The 18,627-nt window shown below is 37.4% G+C and overlaps 1 protein-coding gene across 1 annotated transcript in view; it reads right to left on the bottom strand.

Annotated features, from left to right (window-relative positions):
• Nucleotides 1–15,487, bottom strand: part of SAMD13 (sterile alpha motif domain containing 13) — a 47,314-nt gene extending 31,827 nt beyond the window's left edge. Inside the window, exons 1-2 of the mRNA XM_063106328.1 lie at nt 15,420–15,487; nt 10,755–10,839 (exon numbers count right to left, since the gene is read on the bottom strand). Of these exons, the coding sequence (XP_062962398.1) occupies nt 10,755–10,839; nt 15,420–15,429 (95 nt within the window). The 5' untranslated portion in view covers nt 15,430–15,487. The remainder of the gene's footprint in view (nt 1–10,754; nt 10,840–15,419) is intronic.
• Between the last annotated feature and the right edge of the window lie 3,140 nt (nt 15,488–18,627).

The raw sequence follows: 18,627 nt of genomic DNA, 5'->3' as shown, positions 1-18,627 counted from the left end.
TTTCTGCTGTTAATCATCAGCCCTCTTCAATTAGGGCACAAATAAGACTAATTTTTTCCTTGCAAATTGATGTGGATGGTCTGCTGCTGCAGGCTTCATCTTCAACCTTGTCTTGTCCCTTCTTGAAATGAGTTATCCATTTGTAAACTGCTGATTTCTTTGGGGATTTGTCCCCATGAACTTTTCATAATGCATCAATGATTTCACCATTCTTCCATCCAAGCTTCACCATAAATTTTGTGTTTGTTTTTGCTTCAATTTTAGCAGAATTCATGTTGCTCTAATAGGGACTCTTTTCAAACTGATCTTATCCTTCTTATTGCCTCAAACTAGATCCTGTTCAGACACATCATAAGTTGTTAATATTTTTTTATTTTGCTGTAAAAAAAAATTGAAATCCATGCATATTTTTTCATAATACTTATTTTCCATGAACTTTCTTTTTTTTTTTTTTTTTTTTTTTATTAAAAGATGATCGGTAAGGGGATCTTAACCCTTGACTTGGTGTCAGCACCACGCTCAGCCAATGAGCGAACCGGCCATCCGTATATGGGATCCGAACCCGGGGCCTTGGTGTTATCAGCACCACACTCTCCCGAGTGAGCCACGGGCCGGCCCTTCCATGAACTTTCTGATGATCCCTTGAATTAATTCTTCAAATCCATAAACACAGGATATGGTTCCATTTATTTATGTCTTTTTCAGTATCTTTTATCAAAATTTTGTAGTCTTCAGTGTCTTTCACCTCCATGGTTAAATTTATTCCTAAGCATTTTATTTATTTTTTGTAGCTATTGTAAATGGGATTGATTTCTTGTTTGGATAGTTTATTGTTAGTGTATAGAAATGCTGATTTTTGTGTGTTGATTTTGTATCCTGCAAATTTACTGCATTCATTTTTTAGTTCAAACAGTATTTTTGGTGGAGTCTGTAGGATTTTCTATGTATGAGATCATGTCATCAGCAAACAGTGACAATTTCACTTCTTCCTATTCTACTTGGATGCCTTTTATTTTTTTCTCTTGTCTAACTGCTCTGGCAAGAACTTCCAATACTACGTTAAATAGAAATGGCAAGAGTTGTCATTCTTGTCTTGTTCCAGATCTTAGAAGGCAGGCTTTCAATTTTTCACCATTGAATGTAATATTAGCTGTGGGTTTCTCATATATGGCCTTTATTGTGTTGACATATATTCTTCCTATACCTAATTTATGAGAGTTATTATCATTAAAGGAAGTTGAATTTTCTCAAATTTCCTTCATTCTGTTAATGTGATGCATCACATTTATTGTTTTGCATATGTTGAACCATCCTTGCATCCCAGGGATAAATCCTACTTGATCATGGTGGTTGATGTGTTATTGAATTCAGCTTGCTAGTATTGTGTTGAGGTTTTTTGTATCTATGTTCATCAACTTCATTGTTTTGTTATGACTACATTTCACTTTAACTGTTCAATACCATAGGATACTATTGTTGAGCTGATGTCTCATAGTATGTGAAGACTAAAAAGGTACTTTACAAAAAGTGAGAGATTTTCTAATATATGTGTCCTTTCTAGTATTACATCTCCTATCCTAGTTGGTGTCAGTAGCTTGGTTCAGTTCAAACAATTTTTTCCTATACACTCAGCTAACATTGTAATGTGTTTGTTAAACATTTGCAGACAGCATGAGTTATAAGGATCGCTTTGTATGTTGTAACTGGTAATTAAAGTGACTTTTTAAATTTCAATTATTATACAATTAAATTTTTTTAGTTAAAAATAAGCATAGATGAAATTTAAAATTTAAAAAGGAGCAGAATTGAGGGGATGCAAATATTAGTATCAGAATAGTAAAGACAAAAGGGGACTTAAAGAAGGTATGTTGAAAATTTCATGATAAATAGCAACTGCAACTTGCAGAGCAAAAGGAAAAAAATGCTGTTTGTTGTGTAAAGAAGTGGTAAAGATAATAAAATGGACATTATTAAGAGAGATTTGTGAATTTGGTAAAGTTCTTCTCAAAAAACAAAAAAGAATTAATACAGTAAGTCACCTGAAACCAAAATTAAATGTCCAATAGAACATTTTAAAGTTATTTTAAAAAGAATCTAAGCTTATAACTTTATCCAGCTATAAATGGCTTGGATTCATGCACCAAAAAGAAAACAGTGTTTCAATGGACATATGGTTACTTTAGTTACAGAAGGCTTGTTAGATATTATGAGAAAAGTCTAATAAAAAGGTACTTCACAAAGAGTGAGAGATTTCCAATCAAGCCACCAATTAATTGCCTGAAGAATACAAGTTCTTTCTAACAAAACCTAAGATCAACTGATTCAAAATTTGAAAAATCACATGTACTTTTCTTTAGTTTTAGATGGAAGTGCAACATAAAGGACACTGCCCAATTAATACTTGAGATATGTTTTACCTCAAAAGACTTCCAAATTTATGAAGAAATGTCCATTTATGACCTGAAAAGTTGAACTCAGGATTTAGATATTTTTATCTCTTTTACTTCTGTCAAAGAAAAATTTCAGCTAGATATAAAAAAATTAAATTCTATCCCAATGGACGGTTTCAGAAATGGTGGGTTAAAAAACAAAAACCAAAAAAACTTGGACTTCTTGTAATTTTAAAACAAGAGACTGCTGTTTCCCGTATTGTTTCATTCCACTGTATTTTATCTATGTTCAGTTTTCTTTTACTTTTTTTCTTTGTGGTGGCTGGCTGGTACAGGGATATGTTCAGTTTTCTGAAGCAGACTCTTGCAAAATGTCATAGATGCCACTGTTAAATTGTTCAGTATATATTTGAAAATGCTGTGAATCAATGACAGTTAATAGAATTGTTAAAAGAAATATAAGACGAATTTAATGATCTACGTTCTTTCGCAATGTTTCTCAATGTTTTTGCAAGGAAAGGAAAAGCTGATTTGTGATCTAGTTGAACAAGGACAATATTTTATGTTGATTGTTCTTTCTATTTTTTGATGAATGTCATTGGTATCTTGATGGGCATTGCACTGAATCTGTAGATTGTTTTGGGTAGTATGGACATTTTCACCATGTTAATTCTTCCAATCCATGAACAAGGAATGTCTTTCCATGTTTTGGTGTCCTTTTTAATTTCTTTCAGAAATTTGTAGTTCTCATTGTAGAGCTCTTTCACCTCTTTGGTTAAATTTATTCCTAGGTATTTTATTCTTTTTGTAGCTATTGTAACAACATCTTATGTTGAAATTGCAACTTTTCAGAGTTCTAGACAATAATAATTTTACACATTTTTCTAACGTGAACAAACTTCAAGGAAAATTTGAAGAATGATTTACAGACATTGATAATTTATGCACTATTCCTTTGAATTCAAAGTTTAAAATATTGAGTTGACACGTGAGTAAATTTACTTAACTTGTAAAGATGTCGTTTTGAAACCAATATGCTTTTGCTTTAATGCCAAATCAAGATAAACCAGTTGTATCAATGCAGATGCAAAGATACAAGAAAATAATTTTTTGGCACTTGATTCAGTTATTGGAAAACATTTAAGTGTTTAGAGTTATTTGGGTATGTAATTCTACTTTTTCAAATGTAAATTTTATGCAATCTAAATGCAGATCAAGTATTTGCAATGAAAAATTTGAGCCCAAATCAGGATATACAATAAGTATAAAACACACAGCATATTTTAACAATTTAGTACAAAATATATAACATATCTCATTAATGTTATACTGATTACATGCTAAAATGATAACATTTTTGATATATTGAGTTAAATAAAATATATTGTTAAAACTTATTTCACCTGTTTAAATATGACCACTAGAAAATTTGAAATTACATATGTGGCTCAGGTTTTTTTCTATTGAGTAGCTCTGATATATATATACAGAAATGGAATTGCTGAGTTAAAAATACTTGCTTGTTTGACACTAGAAAATACTGTCAAACTGTTTGCAAAGTTGCCATACCAATTTACATTCCTACCAGCTCTGTATCCTATAAATCTAACTTCTCTAATGATTGGTATTGCCATATTTTTAAATTTTTGCAAAGTGAATGGGTATATCACTGTGATCTTGATTGCATTTTCTTGATCACTAATGGTACTGAACATCTCCTCATATGTTAATTGGCCATATATATTTCCTCTTCTGTAGAATGTCTGTTCATGTTTTGGCCATTTTTCTATGGTGTTTTTCTGTTTGTGTTTATCTTATTGTTTTGTTGGTTGTTACTGTTGAAGACCTTGAACATAAAATTAAATACAGAATTCATTTACTATTGCATTCAGAATGAGTTCAAGTAGAATTTAAACCTTGTTGATTATCATGCTAAAATCATATTGACTCATAATAAAATAGAATAATAGAGTTATGAACAAGAATCCATATTAGAGATGTAGGAGTTTTGTGGGTCAAGGCTGGGAGACTTTAGCAGCAATAAATGAAGGGATGAAGGAAAGTCCAGCATGATGTTTGTTTAAAATTGTCAACGAAGCATTTATCCCATCATAGTAATTTAAGTCAATATGTTTGACAAATCAGAAGGCCTTAAATATGAGTTTCAATCTTCCTCTTCCTCCTCTTGTAGCAGTGAAACAAGAATACAGGGTCCAGCATTGGAATAAGCCAATCCCTAAGACCACCTAACACCAGACCTACCCTGTTTATGGGATTTAGTGAGGACAGAAGTTATATGGAGAAAAAAAGAAAATTATCTTGGAGTCAGAAGGGCTGGGTTCAAATCTCAGGTCTGCCACTTTCTCATGTGATTTTCAAATAGTCAGTTCCCTGAGCTCCAGTTTACTGACTTGAAAAAAAGGCTGCAATATATTTACCAAATCAAAGGTTGCGATGATTAAATGAGATAATGTTTGTGAAGGCAATTAGCAAAATGCATGATTCACAGTAGACACTCTGATGCTTTCTGAATTGGAAAATAAAGACTATTACTGCTATATCACTTTACAACTTACAAGTGCTTCTTTCGATCCTCATAACAACTCCCCATTTCTATGTTATAGTCAAGAGAACCAAGACAAAGTGAAAATAAGGGATTTACTTATTAAATATTCTGCTAGTAAAGAAACAGAAGCACAGTTAAACCCATGTCTTCTGAACCTAAGACTTGACTCAAAGTCAAAAGCTCTATCCATTGCAATGTCATGCTTAATTCCCCCCCCCCCCACCCCCCAGTCTCTGAATCTGGGCTAGGAGTATTGCTGCTTTCCTAAAAGAAGAAAGATTTTTCTCTCCCAACTAATAAAGCAGCTTTTTAAAAAGTTCTTTTATAAGATAATTTCGGACTTATAGAAAAGTTGCAAGAAGAATACAAAAATCCTCTATTCCTTTCACCCAGATTCTGCAAAACATTAATACTTTACCACATTTGCTTTATCCTTCCTCTTCCCCCTCTCTTCTCTTCTATGATATATAACGAGTTCTGGGGTTTCTTGGCTGGCCAGTATGGGGAGACAAACCCATGACCTTGGTGTTATAAAGCTGTGCTCTAACCAACTGAGCTAACCAGCCAGCCCTCTTCTATGATATATAAAGGAGACAGAAAGAAGGCAAAAGAAGCACTAGATTGAAATATTTAAAAATTCATGGTCTCTTTAATGTCTTAAGCAGAAATGACCTGTGTAGATATATAAACTAGTTTCTGACACATAGTAGCTGCCCTGTTACACATTCCTCATGCAGAGATTAGCCTAGAGTAGTGGTTCTCAAGTGGGGATTATTTTGCCCCTCAGGGAAGATCTGGCAATGTCTGGAGACATTTTTGATTGTGATGACTGGAGTGGGGGTACCTCTGGCATCTAATTGGTAGAGACCAAGGATGCTACTAAACACCCTACAATGCACAGCACAACTCCCTCCACAACATAACCTTAAAACCTTATGTTTTATGCCTTTAGGGATTCTGCATTATAATCTAACTTTGCCCTGCCCAATATGTTCGCCACTAGCCGCTTGTGGAATATAAGTTAACTGGAACGTCTACCTCCAGTCAAGATGGAGTAATGGGGGTTGTATTGACCATTCTGCCTAAAATAACTAAAGAAACAGAGTTAACATGTAAAACAATGACACTCAAGACATTGGTAACAGGCAGTAAAGGACAGCAAGGTAAGCCCTTTCCACTTACTATACCTAGACTGTGCACAGGGCAATCCTAGAGAGGAGAGAGCTACACAGAGAGATAACTCTGGAGGTCTGCAGAGGGTTCGCTTCAAGTGTGAATTGGAAATAGTGCCTCTTTCCACCTGAGAGAGAGGAAAATCTCATAATTCAAGAGCACTGATTAGAGTACAAAGAAGGGTCTTATCTCAGTAAAAGGGAAAAAAATATCCTTATACTAATACAGCTCTGGTCTTGCCTAACAAAACTTAAAAACAAGACTTGAAAGGATCAAACTATTTCCAAGTAACTTAATGGCATCCTAGGACAAAGATCAAGCATATTTACAGGAATACAAAAATATCTAGCACCTGGTAAGATAAAATTTATAATGTCTGGCATTCAATTAAAAATTACCAGGCATGCAAGGCAGCAGGAAAACATAATCTATAATGAGAAGAAAAATCAGTCAATTGAAACTGACTGAGAAATAAAACAAATGGTGGAATTAGTAGACAAGGACATTGAGACGGTTATTAAGAATGTATTTTATATGTTTGAGAAGATAGAGGAAAGATTGACTATGTCAAATAGAGACATGGAGAAATAAAAAAAGACCCAAGTTAAACTTCTAGAGATGAAAACTAAATTGTCTGAAATAAAAATGCATTGGCTGGGATTAACAAGAGATTAGACATTTTAGAAGAAAAGATTAGTGAACTTGAATGCAAAGCAATAGAAAATATCAGAAATTTAACACAGAGAATAAAGACAAAAAAATGAACAGAGCATCAATGAGTTATGGGACAATATCAAGTGATCAAATATACATATAATTGGAGTCCTCAAAGGAGAAGGGGGAAGACCAAAAATATTTTTTAAATAATGGTTGAAATTTTTCCAAATTTGATAAAAACTAGGCCCACATACAGGTCCAAGAAATAAAACAAACCCCAAGCACAAGAAATATGAAGAAAGCCACACCATGTCTCATAATATAATTCCTTAAAACACCAATGATAAAAAGAAAATCTTAAAAGAAGACAGAAGAAAAAGACATGTATGTACAGAAGAGCAAAGATAAGAAAAAGACTAGGATAAGAAACAAAACAAGGATGCCTGCTCTTATTGCTTTTTTCAACTTTTTACTGGAGGTTCTCCACAGTGCACGAAGGAAGGAGAAAAAAATAAAAGGCACCTAGATTGCGAAGGAAGAAGTAAAACAGTAAAACTGTCGTTATTCATGAGATATAATTACTTACGTTAAAAAATATGATGGAATCTACAAAAAAGCAGTAGTAATAAGCAAGATCAACACATACAAAAATAAATTGTATCTAGCAACAACTGGAAATTCAAATCTAAAAATCAATATCACTTATAACAACATCAAAACATGAAATATGTAGAGATGCACGTGACAAAAATGTGCAAGACCTGTACACTGGAAACTACACAACATTGCTGAGAGGAATTAAAGACCTAAGTAAATGGAGAAAAATACTATGTTCATTTGTTGGAAGACACAATATTAAAGTGCCAACTCTCCTTAAATTGATCTGTAATTCAATGCAATGCCCATTGAAATGCCAGCAAGTTTTTTTCTTTCTTTCTTTTCTTCTTTTTTGGAGAAGGGGGTGGGAATTGACAAGCTGATTCTAAAATTCACATGAAAATGTGAAAAGCCAAAACAGCTTTGAAAAGAAGCAAAGTTGGATGGCTAACACTACCTGATTTCAAGCTGTAATTATCAAAACAGTGTTGTGTTGGCATAAATATATGCACAAAGATCAATGAAATATAATAAAGAGTCCAGAAATTGACCTATGCATATATGACCAATTATTTTTCAACAGTTGCAGAAGCATTTGAACAAATGGTGCTGGAAAAATTTGGTATCCACAGGCAAGAAACCACCACCACTACCAACAAAAACACTTCAGTCCTTATCTCACACCACACACAAAAATTAACTAAAAAAACCATAGTCCTAAATTCTAAAACCTAAACTATAAAACTTCTATAAGAAAACATAAGAGAAAATCATTGAGACCTAGGGTTAGGCAAAGATTTGTTAGATATGACACCAAAATCACTATCCATAAAAGAAAAAATTAATAAATGGAACTTCGCCAAAATATAAAACTTCTGCATTTTGAAAGACACTATTAATAAAAAGATAAGTCACATACTGGAAGAAAATATTTTCAAATCATATACACAAGAAATATGACAAAAACTAACCCAATGAAAATATGAGCAAAAGATCTGAACAAGACTTCACCTAAGAAGATATACAGATGACAAATAAGCACATGAAAAGATGCTCAACCTCATTAGTCATTAGGAAAATGAAAATTAAAACCACATCTGAAATAATGTCTAATATGCAAAAAGGTGGATCATACCAAGTTAATGAGAATATGGAACGACTAGAACATACACACTGCTGGTGGGAATGTAAATGGGACAACCAGTTTGGAAAACAGTTTGGCTGTTTCTTAAAAAATTAAACATACAACTACCATATAGCAATGCCAATTCCATTCCTAAGTATTTATGGAAGAGAAATGAAAGTATATGTCCACATAGAGACCTGTACATGAATGATCAAAGCAGCTTTATTTGTAATACCTAAAAAATGGAAACAACTCAAATGTCTATCATCGTGTGACTAAATAGAGTAAACAAATCGTTGTATATCCATACAATAAAATATTACTCAGTAATAAAAGGTAATGAACTATTGATACACACAATAACATGGATAAATTTCAAATTAATTATGCTGAGTGAAAGAAACCAGACCAAAATATATACAGAAGGTCCCTGACTTATGATGGTTTGACATGACTTTTTGACTTTACAATGGTATGAGAGCAATATGCATTCAATACAATATTCAATCAATTGCATGAGATATTCAACACTTTATTATAAAATAGGCTTTGTGTTAGATGATTTTGCCCAACTGTATGCTAATGTAAGTGTTCTGAGAACATTTGAGTTACGCTAGGCTAAGCTATGATATCTGGTAGTTTATTTTCGACTTAAGATATTTTAAACTTACAACAGGTTTATCAGGACATAACTCCATCGTAAGTCAAGGAGTATCTGTATATATGTATGCATTTATATAAAACTCTAGAAAAAGTAAACTAATTTATAGTGACAGATAACATTATCAATGGGTGCCTGGGGATATGAGGGCAGAAAGAACAGTAGGGAGAGATTACAAAGGGTTATGAAGAAATTTAGGAGGTGATAGATATGTTCATTATCTTAATTATGGCAGTGGTTTCACAGGTGTATACAAATGTCAAAACTTACCAAATTTTATACTTTGAACACACGCAATTTATTATATGTCATATACACTTCGATAAAGCTGTTAATTTTTAAACTGATGAAAACTAAGTAAAATTAAAAGTTTAGTTTATCAGTTACACTAGTCACATTTCAAGTTCTTAATAGACGCATGTGGCTAATGCCTACCTTTTTGGACAGCACAGATATAGAACATTTCCATCATTATTGAAAGTACTGTCAGACAGCAGTGATCTGACTCATCCATAAAAAAGCATTTGTTTCTTTCAGTCCTCCTATATCTACTTACCCCAAACTTTGAGAATGTGAATAAGCATGGCAGTATGGCTACTAGCATATAAATTACCTAAGAATTTTAAAAAGCAGATTTTATTAATTTAAATTTAATATAATTTCACTGTGAAGCAAAATACGCTTTCTATTCATAAACATAGCACACTGTCTCCTCATTTAGATATCACAGCTTCTATGGATTACACCTAATTAGTTTCCTCCAAAGCTCAAATTGACAGCAATTTTAAACTAAATGACATGGAAAGAAATGAAACTGATAATACCCTCTTGGAACTTACTTTCTTTTCGTAATCAAAGTGGTTATAGCCCCTATATAATTCCTAAATGAGAATATACATTCTTTTCATGTACTCAGATATCTTGCAAGTTAGCTTTTTGTTTTGTTTCAGAATATTATGCTACATAATGCAACTGAATTTTCCTAGTTAAAAGAATCAAGCATATAACTCACACAAAAAATATAATACGAAGTTTCAAATATGAGAACAGACAGTGAAACAGAACACCATGGTATGCACTGAAATGTTTCACATTCAAGGAACAGTCCATAAGATCAGGAAAGAGAAGTTGTTAAGCTCAGTATTCTTACTGAAGCTTCTTCCCTTTCTTCTCAGTTTTGATAGAGGTCATTTTATTAAAAACAAAACAAAACTCAGACTCTATTTCCTGCCCTCACCCTTGCAGCCTGTGGACTTGGAAGGCAGAGTCTATGCTTGCTTGGAGTTCTTGTTTCAATACTCATATACAGGATGCAGGACTGAAATCTTCAACTGTCCTTTTTCCAAAGCCTGACACACTAACCTTTTGTGCACATTTTGATACCTGAGTCATCTCTGTTTTAGAAATGGAATACAGAAAAAGGCAACTGGGGTTTGGGGGGAAAAGGGAGGCTGATGGACAGTACAGACAAACCAAGACAACCCCCAAACTGTATATTGTAGTAGATAAGCAAGAAGTATAAAAATAGAAACCAAGTCCCTCTGTTGTTTGCAGAAGCAGAACTCAGAAGCCAGCTTCACTTACTTTTTCACACCGACAGAGCCATTTTCCTTGTTTTCCATGTCAACAGATAGCATGGGAAGGCTGCAGGGTTCCTTTACTTCAGCAACTAATCAATAAGGGAGAAAAGCTCGTGTTTAATTCTTAGAAAGTGAGACAAGAATATATATTCTGAATCGGAAACATAATGGTCCCTTTTACAGCTTCACACCAGTTCACGTATGTTTGTTTAAATCTCCAGTTCCCTCAGTGATTGGAGAGATGTGATTAAACCTAAAAGACCAGAGGAGACGGACTGGGGTGCTTTCATCTGTACTGGCACTCTCTGCCTTGACAATAAGCATTTGCAAATGAAATTGAATCCTTTGCTCAAAACAAGTGCTGTGTGAACTGGCACGGCTTCCTCTGGGTGCCAAGCTCTCACTTAAGACATTGTAACTCACAAATGAGCCAAAGTAGAGAAAAACAATCCCCCTTTTCCTGCCCCCTCCTACCATGGGCTGTGATTTTTTTTTTCCTTATTGTATTTGGTTTTTGTCCACTCTCCTGCTCCTAGATTTTTTTTCATTGCAGTACAGAAGGGCACTTAAAGCTTTTGTCAGCAAGTATTCCCCTACCTCACATATTCTCAACGAAAGCCTCAAAAACCTGTCTGTGAGATGACCGTGCTGTAGTAAAGCAGGAAGCTCTCGAAAATACCAGATAGCCTTTAGCACAGAAAGGTGGTGTGTGTGTGTGTGTGTGTGTGTGTGTGTGTGTGTGTGTGTGTGTGTGTGTGTGTGTGTGTGTGTGTGTAAGAGAGGGGAGGCAGCTCACTAGATTTATGTAAAATCATCAAAGCATTTAAGGAGATGTAGTAGCATCCATCACTCTGTCTTTTTGTTCAGTAGGATGAGGACTGTGAAAAAATAAAAACCTCCAAATTAATATGCAATTAGCAAGATGAAAAAACTATGAACAAAACTGCTTTAAGAAAAAGAAAAAACTAGTCCTGAAACGTGTTTGCTCTTATTCAGCTGAAGCCATAAATTAAACACATTTCCTCTGAAATCACTTTATACTTCGGCACTCCTTCTCTAGGGATTACTCTGACATGGCAAGTGCATCATTTAGTATATTCATAAGATTTTATCACTGTTAGAGAAGTAGATGATTAACAAATAACATTGTAAGTGTGGGATAATCTTCACTCCTGAAACACACACACACACACACACAGAAACTTCAGTTGCTAAACCACTTAGATCATTGATAGAGAAACCCAGCATTTAATATACACATAGATATCAGCATACATTCACACACCGTTCCAGAGTAGACAGGAAGATAGTGCTGCTGCTCCATGCTGAAAGAATGATTTCACTTCAGTTGGAAACTACTACACATTCACCATTTTCTAAGCATCTCAGAAACAAAACAAAACAAAACAAAACACAATGATACTCTGCAACATCACACTACATTGTCTTATTATTATTACTATTATTTTCTTTTTGTGTGGAAGAGTAAAAAGAAAACCTACCTATAAGCAACTAAAACATGTCATTTTTTATAGGGTTATCAAGAACAGCCAAAGAAACCCCAATGTTTTCTTTCACAAAGTAGGCTGGCAAAGGAATTCAATAAGGAGGTACAATTTGACACAGTGAAATAAAACCAGGCTGGCTCTCAGCCAACATGACGTTAGGAATCACACACAAGCTGCACCAACTGCCTTCTGGTTCATGGCTGACTTTTTAAAGCTACAGTGTGCCTGTTCACTTTTGCTAACTACCTTCAGTACAATTACTGGAAGTGAATGAATCACGAGTCCAAAAACTGCAGAATTCTCCCTGCACCTGTCTTGTGAAAAGAAAATCAAGCTGTCCTAATAGCCTCTTATTTTCTCCCTCCCTTTCACTGTTGCTGCACCTTATGTCTTTGCTGTTGGTCTGGGCATAAATATCATGTTTCAAACTATTTCTTTTTCTCCCCTGTGGGAAAAATAAGGGAAAGAACTCAGTGCTTATGGGGTATATATAACCAGTGAAAGCTCAGAAGCTGCAGTTCTGTGTTACTCTTTTTTCCTAATAGAGATTCGTGGACAAAGTTCTCAGTGCTGGCTTTTAAGTAATCTCTTTGTAAGAATAAGGAAAGCACTGCCCAGCAGCTAGTCCTTTTACTTCATTATCCAGGAAGTAGCATATTTCAGAGAGTATGCAAAATAGATGACCAGATCTCCTGAAAACGCCCACATTCTTTTATTTTGGCATTCAGCCTACCAAATGAAGCAAGCAAATATTCAAACTGGAACAAACTAAACTTTATTCTACAAAGCAAAACAATTAGATCTGGGAGGTTTAATTTTAACCGTTTATCCCAGTTGCACAAAAAGCTTAATTCAACAAATTTAATCAACACTTACAATTTATGAGTACCTGGTACTCAGTTAGTTGATATGAATAAGAAGATATTGTACCAACCCCCAAATTCATAGTCTTTCCCACCACCATCCTCAATTCCAATCAAGAAATGAGGAGGTGAACTAGAGACTGGGCCATATCTTTTGATTAAGTCACCCTGGTCAGACTCACAGTTCCTTTGCTTGGCTGGGAACCACTGCTCCAGGGGAGCATTCCGATCCCATTAATGCTCTGCACATACACAGAAAACATACATTGTTCCTGCTTCATTGAAATTAACACCAATCAACATTTGGACACTTTTAGGTGAAAATGTCCACAAAACCACTTAAGATAGGGCAGAGAATACAGATTCCCCAGAAGAATCCTGGAAAAAGTTATTTGTTGCTATAATGCCATGTAGATTTCAGGCAGAAGTGAGAAGACTGCCTGCCTCCTTTTTCTTTAGTAAACTTTAAGAGCACTAGGAGATTAGCAACTATGATCTAAATTTGGAACCTAAATTTCAAAGTCAAAAATTTTCCCCTTATTTATTCCAGGAATGATGTGGAAATCTTCAATTACCTGAACGATTATCACTCACTAGGAAAGATTTCAAGTTCTCTCTCTACCATCTTTGCCATTGCCCCTTGAAAAAGTAATAATTTAGGGGCTAATTTTAAGTGTTCAAATATTTTTGAGTACCATTTTTTGATTATAGGTTAGGCATGTGGATCTTTCACCACTGCCGACCAAAACGACAGACTCTCATGTAGATAAAGAGCTCTTCCTCTAACAAATTCCATAATGCTTTTGGACTTGATCTGAAATTCCTGAACTATTCTCCAACTGAATCCAAATGCGAGGGGGCTGGACTGTGAGCCCTGTGGGCAGGGGTGAGGGGAAGAGGGTGTCCTGACAGCATTGCTCAAAACAAAAGCATGTTCAGTTCACCACTCTTGAAGGGAAAGAGGCAAAGAAAATGTAGTTACAACCAACTCTTCCTTAGACACACTCACGGGAGAAATGATTCTGTGAAGTTTTTCCAAGCATTTCTTCCTACATATTAAAAAGGACACCCTCTCCCTCTTAGCCTGCTGTGATCAAGTTTGCCTGTTAGACAAGTGTAAGGTTTCAGAAGGTGCTGTAGGAAATCATTCCCATAAAAATGAGCCACAAAGGCATTCTAAATTATGACAACAGGAGGTTTCACTTACCAGCTAGTTTTTAACTTTGGTAATAAACTGACATTTGTGAATATAAGTATATATGCTAGTACTCACCCACTCCCTCCAACAAACTGACATTAAACCTCTGCTGATAAAAATGATGTGTACGTATGTGTAGCACAAATGAAGCGTGTAATGTGTGTGCGATGTGTGTATTATGTGATGTATGTGTGTGTGTGTTGTACTTACGTGGTGTGTGTGTTGGCTGTGTTTAGTGTATGGTATGTGTGGCTGTATTACGAATATGCTAAAATAACTTCGGAGATCCTCAGGTTAGGATTCTGCAGCATAACTTTCGGACACACTTAGGAGTGGGCTCAGATGAAGGAGGGGAGACGGGTCAGGAAGGGCGGGAAACTGGTGCCTCCGACTGGCTTCTTTTATTGATCAGCACTCAGCCCCAGGCAGAGCGGACTCGCCCAGAGAGGAGCGCTGCCCCAAAGGAACCGCCCGCTCTTGTCCCCGTCCTGGGTCCGGCCCCCAGGCGCATCCAGCCTGAAGTCGCCCGAGGGCAGGGCCAAGCTCTACGCGTCCCGAAGGGCGTCTCAACGGAAAGTGTGAGGAGCGGCCTGGAGAGGAGGCGGTGGGGACAGGACAGAGAACACCAGACTGCCACTTGGAAAAGCAGCGCCAGCCGGGAGTCAAACGACTCGCTGTGGCACCGGTGACAGTGAGGGGGAAGTTTTTGACTAAGACTTTCAAGGAGAAACAGTTCGTTGGTCTTTAGTTTGGGGGCTCCTCGGGGAAGCCCGTCTTTGGAAAGGGGAGTTGGGGGTGTGGCGCTCGCGGTGCGCCCGGCCGAGCCATGCCACCACCCTGTCCCGTCCCGCAAGCTCTGCCCCGCAGCCCCCGGCGAGCCCGGGCTCTCCGCGCGGCTGGCGTGCTTCTGCCCCCAGTTTCCACTCCAGGGTGACAGAGTCCACGCCCGTGGGTGCAACAACCTGCAGGAGCACTGGACACGGCGGAGACGAGGGAGGGCAGGGCGGTTTTCATTGTGGCGTTCTTCGTTTCCTTTCCTCCTGGACAGGAGAGAGGGCGGGCGTGTTCCCATGCCCTGGCCGCACGAGCCCATCACTTACCTCCCCGCATGGCCGCGCCGGGAGGTTTGCCCCACGCAGAGCTCGGCGGCCGCCACGCGCGGAGCCCCGGAGCAGCCGGCCGGACGCGCGCGCGGCACGCCGGGAGTTGTAGTCCGCCGCAGGCCGGCGGGGGTCGGGGAGGTGGGGGCCCCGGGGAAGGGGAGGACGGCGCGAGCGGGGAACGGACCCGGACAGGGGCCTGGGGGTATGAGAGAAGACCTAGGCGGTGACTTCAAACTTCTAGGGAGCTGGGGGGAGGGGATCCTCCTAGAGAGATTTTTAAAGTGAGGGTTTTCAGGTTAATAACATTTTCTTCCTGTGTTACTCGTTCATGACAACCCTGATGAAGTTTTCAGCTGGACTTTGGCAATAATGATAAGTAGAAATTTCCTGAGTTGAGTTCATATTACTTAGGGCTCTACTCTCCCTTCACCCCGAACACACATGTGGATTCTCTGCGTGAAACATCTATTGTGTTGCTCACAGAATAACTCGGTTGAAACCCTGCGCATGCAGGGAGGGTGAGTACGTTTATGGAGCGCGCTACAGCACTCCTTCCTTTACAAAGCACTTTTTATCTAATTGATTCATTATATTAGGACCGTAAAGCAACACTGGGCGTTAGGCGGAGAAAAGCTAAAGATGCAGGGAGGTGTACGTGTCCCCAGGTGCGGAGGCTGGGGCCACCCTGCACACTCTTCATTTCCTTCTCCAGTCCTTCCTTTAGCAGGGAAGAGAGGGGCGGAGGGCTGGGGACAGGTGTGGTGGACACAGCGAAAGAAGAGGGGCCTGCTGTGAAGGACTTTGTCGAAATGGCTAATGAGTAAATCCTTACAAAATAAGGGCATAAGTAAAACCAGAAGAAGAACCTATGGATTGGAAGAATGGAAGGGGAAGGAAGAGGCAGATGGGATAGGCATAGAGACTGAACAGAAGATTGTAATCAGGCTACAGGAAATATGAGAAAGTTGTATCAAAACAAAACAAAACAAAAAACCCAGGGATTTTAGAAGCCAAATAGACCTGGAGTCCTGGTGTTGTCACTTCTGAGCTAGTTTTGTGACCTAAGGTAAGTTATTTAACCTCTCTTTTAAATTTAAATAATACTACTGTAGTTTCTACTTTCTGCTGTGGCTGTACAGATTTTAGCTACTATTATTATCTGTAGAAACTCCTTTTGTGGAAGTATCAAAAGATAAATGGGAGTGGAAGTACCAGTCAGGAGACTGACAATGCTCTAAGCGACAGGTAATGATCGCTTGAACTATGGTGATAGGAAGCAAAGGAGATACTTGGGAGGGAAAATGGACAGAGCCGTGCAATCAACTGGATGTGGGCAATGAGAAGAGGGACCAGAGATGGTTGAGTAAGTGCGTGATGTTGCCATTCACTTACATAGATACAACTGATGGGATAACAGGTTTTGGAGGAAGATGACTAGTTTGATTTTGGACATGTGTAACTTGAGGCTCTGTGTATGTGAATGACCAAGTGGCAGTTGAAAGTGTGGATTTGAATATTCCGTATGGAATGGAATTTGAGAGTCACTTACTTAGGAGAGGTAGCTGAAGAGCCTGTGTAGAGAAGAAATGAGGGGCTGCAGGGGTGGAGTCAGACAATGATACCAGGCAGAAACTGATGAAGGCAGAAAGGGAAAGCAGCAGGAGTGCAGCGACATGGAAGCCAGGGAGGATGGAGAGGTGAGAAGGAGCTCAACGACAGGTCAGACGCTGTAGAGAAGTGGCCAATGACAACAGAAACAAAGCTGCTGGATCTGTAGATCATGAGTCTGTTGGGATGGAGCTACCTCTAGGCGTCGTTCTGGAAATTTACCAGAGTGACTTTGCTTGTCCCAGTGATTGGGAAGGGGCCGCTATTGAAATATAGTTGGTGGGACCAAAGATGCTAGACATCTTCCATTGCCCAGGACAGTCTTGCACAGCAAAGCATTGTTCCACATCCTGTGTGACGTGACTGTCCCATTGCTCATTCGTGTATGTGAAAAACCTGGTAATGATGATCTGAGCCTAGAATCTATTTTACATATAAAGTGTTTTCACACAGTTTTAGTATATATTGAATTTTCCTGGAATACAGTAAATTGAATGACAATATCATTCATGGAATCTGAATCACCAATACAGTTCGTTTTGTGGCTATCCATTTCATAGTACTTCTACAGATGGATGCAGGTATCCAGCTACTACATTGTGTCTTTTAGTTCAGAGATGCCTGAGCAGTTCCATATTGAATCACGCATTATTTTAATGTAAATTACTTTCTTTACTTTTTCCTTTATATTACAGTTAAGGCATTTCTTTAATTTTTAAAAATTACATGTGTTGGTAGCTTATGACTTTCACTTCACCACTGTAAAGAGGATATCATCTCATATTTATTATTAAAAGAGGGCATTAGGTTTGACAAGGTTGAGAACCATTTATTCATTCAGTCAGTGAATATCTCTTGAGTTCCTGTAAATACTTGAGATACATCAATGTATACAACAGAAAAAGTTTATTGCCCTTATGGAGCTAATATTCTAATATGAGTATGGGAGAGGCAGACTATAAATAATAAACATAAACTAAATAAGTAAATTCTGTAGTACATTAGAAAGTGGTAAGTGCTCTAAAAAATCAAAGCAGGATAATGGGAGTAGGGAGTACTAGAGAGGATGTGGGTTGAAATGTTAAATATAGAGATCAGTGTAAACTTCATTGAGAAGGTGATATTCAAGAAAATATCTGGAGTTGGTAAAAGAATAGCAGGATTCAGGGCCTTAGTTGCTTGCCACATGGGTCTCTCCATAGGGTAGCTCACGACATGGCAGCTGGCTTTATCAAAGCAAGTATGTGAGAAGAGTCAGAGAAGAGTGTAAGCAAGACAGAAGTCACAGTCTTTTATAGCCTGATTTCAGAAGTGAAAGCCCACCATTTTTTTAAGCCCACCATTTTTTTTTTTTTTTTTTTTTTGCCACATTCTCTTTGTTAGAGGCAAGTTATTAGGTTCAGCCTACACACAAGGGCATAAATACCAGGCGGTGGGGAATATTCAGAGCCATTTTAGAAGACTGCCTTCTACATTCTGGCAATTTGCAAGTTGCAAGGTCTGTTTTAAATAATATGCTTACATTTATATTTCTCAATTAACTTTAGAAATAAAATGATGAAAGGTGATGAAATCAATATATTTAGATTCTCTCTCT

Source organism: Cynocephalus volans, chromosome 8 (genome assembly GCF_027409185.1).
Source record: "Cynocephalus volans isolate mCynVol1 chromosome 8, mCynVol1.pri, whole genome shotgun sequence".
NCBI lineage: Eukaryota > Metazoa > Chordata > Mammalia > Dermoptera > Cynocephalidae > Cynocephalus > Cynocephalus volans.
This window is presented reverse-complemented; position numbering and strand designations above follow the sequence as displayed.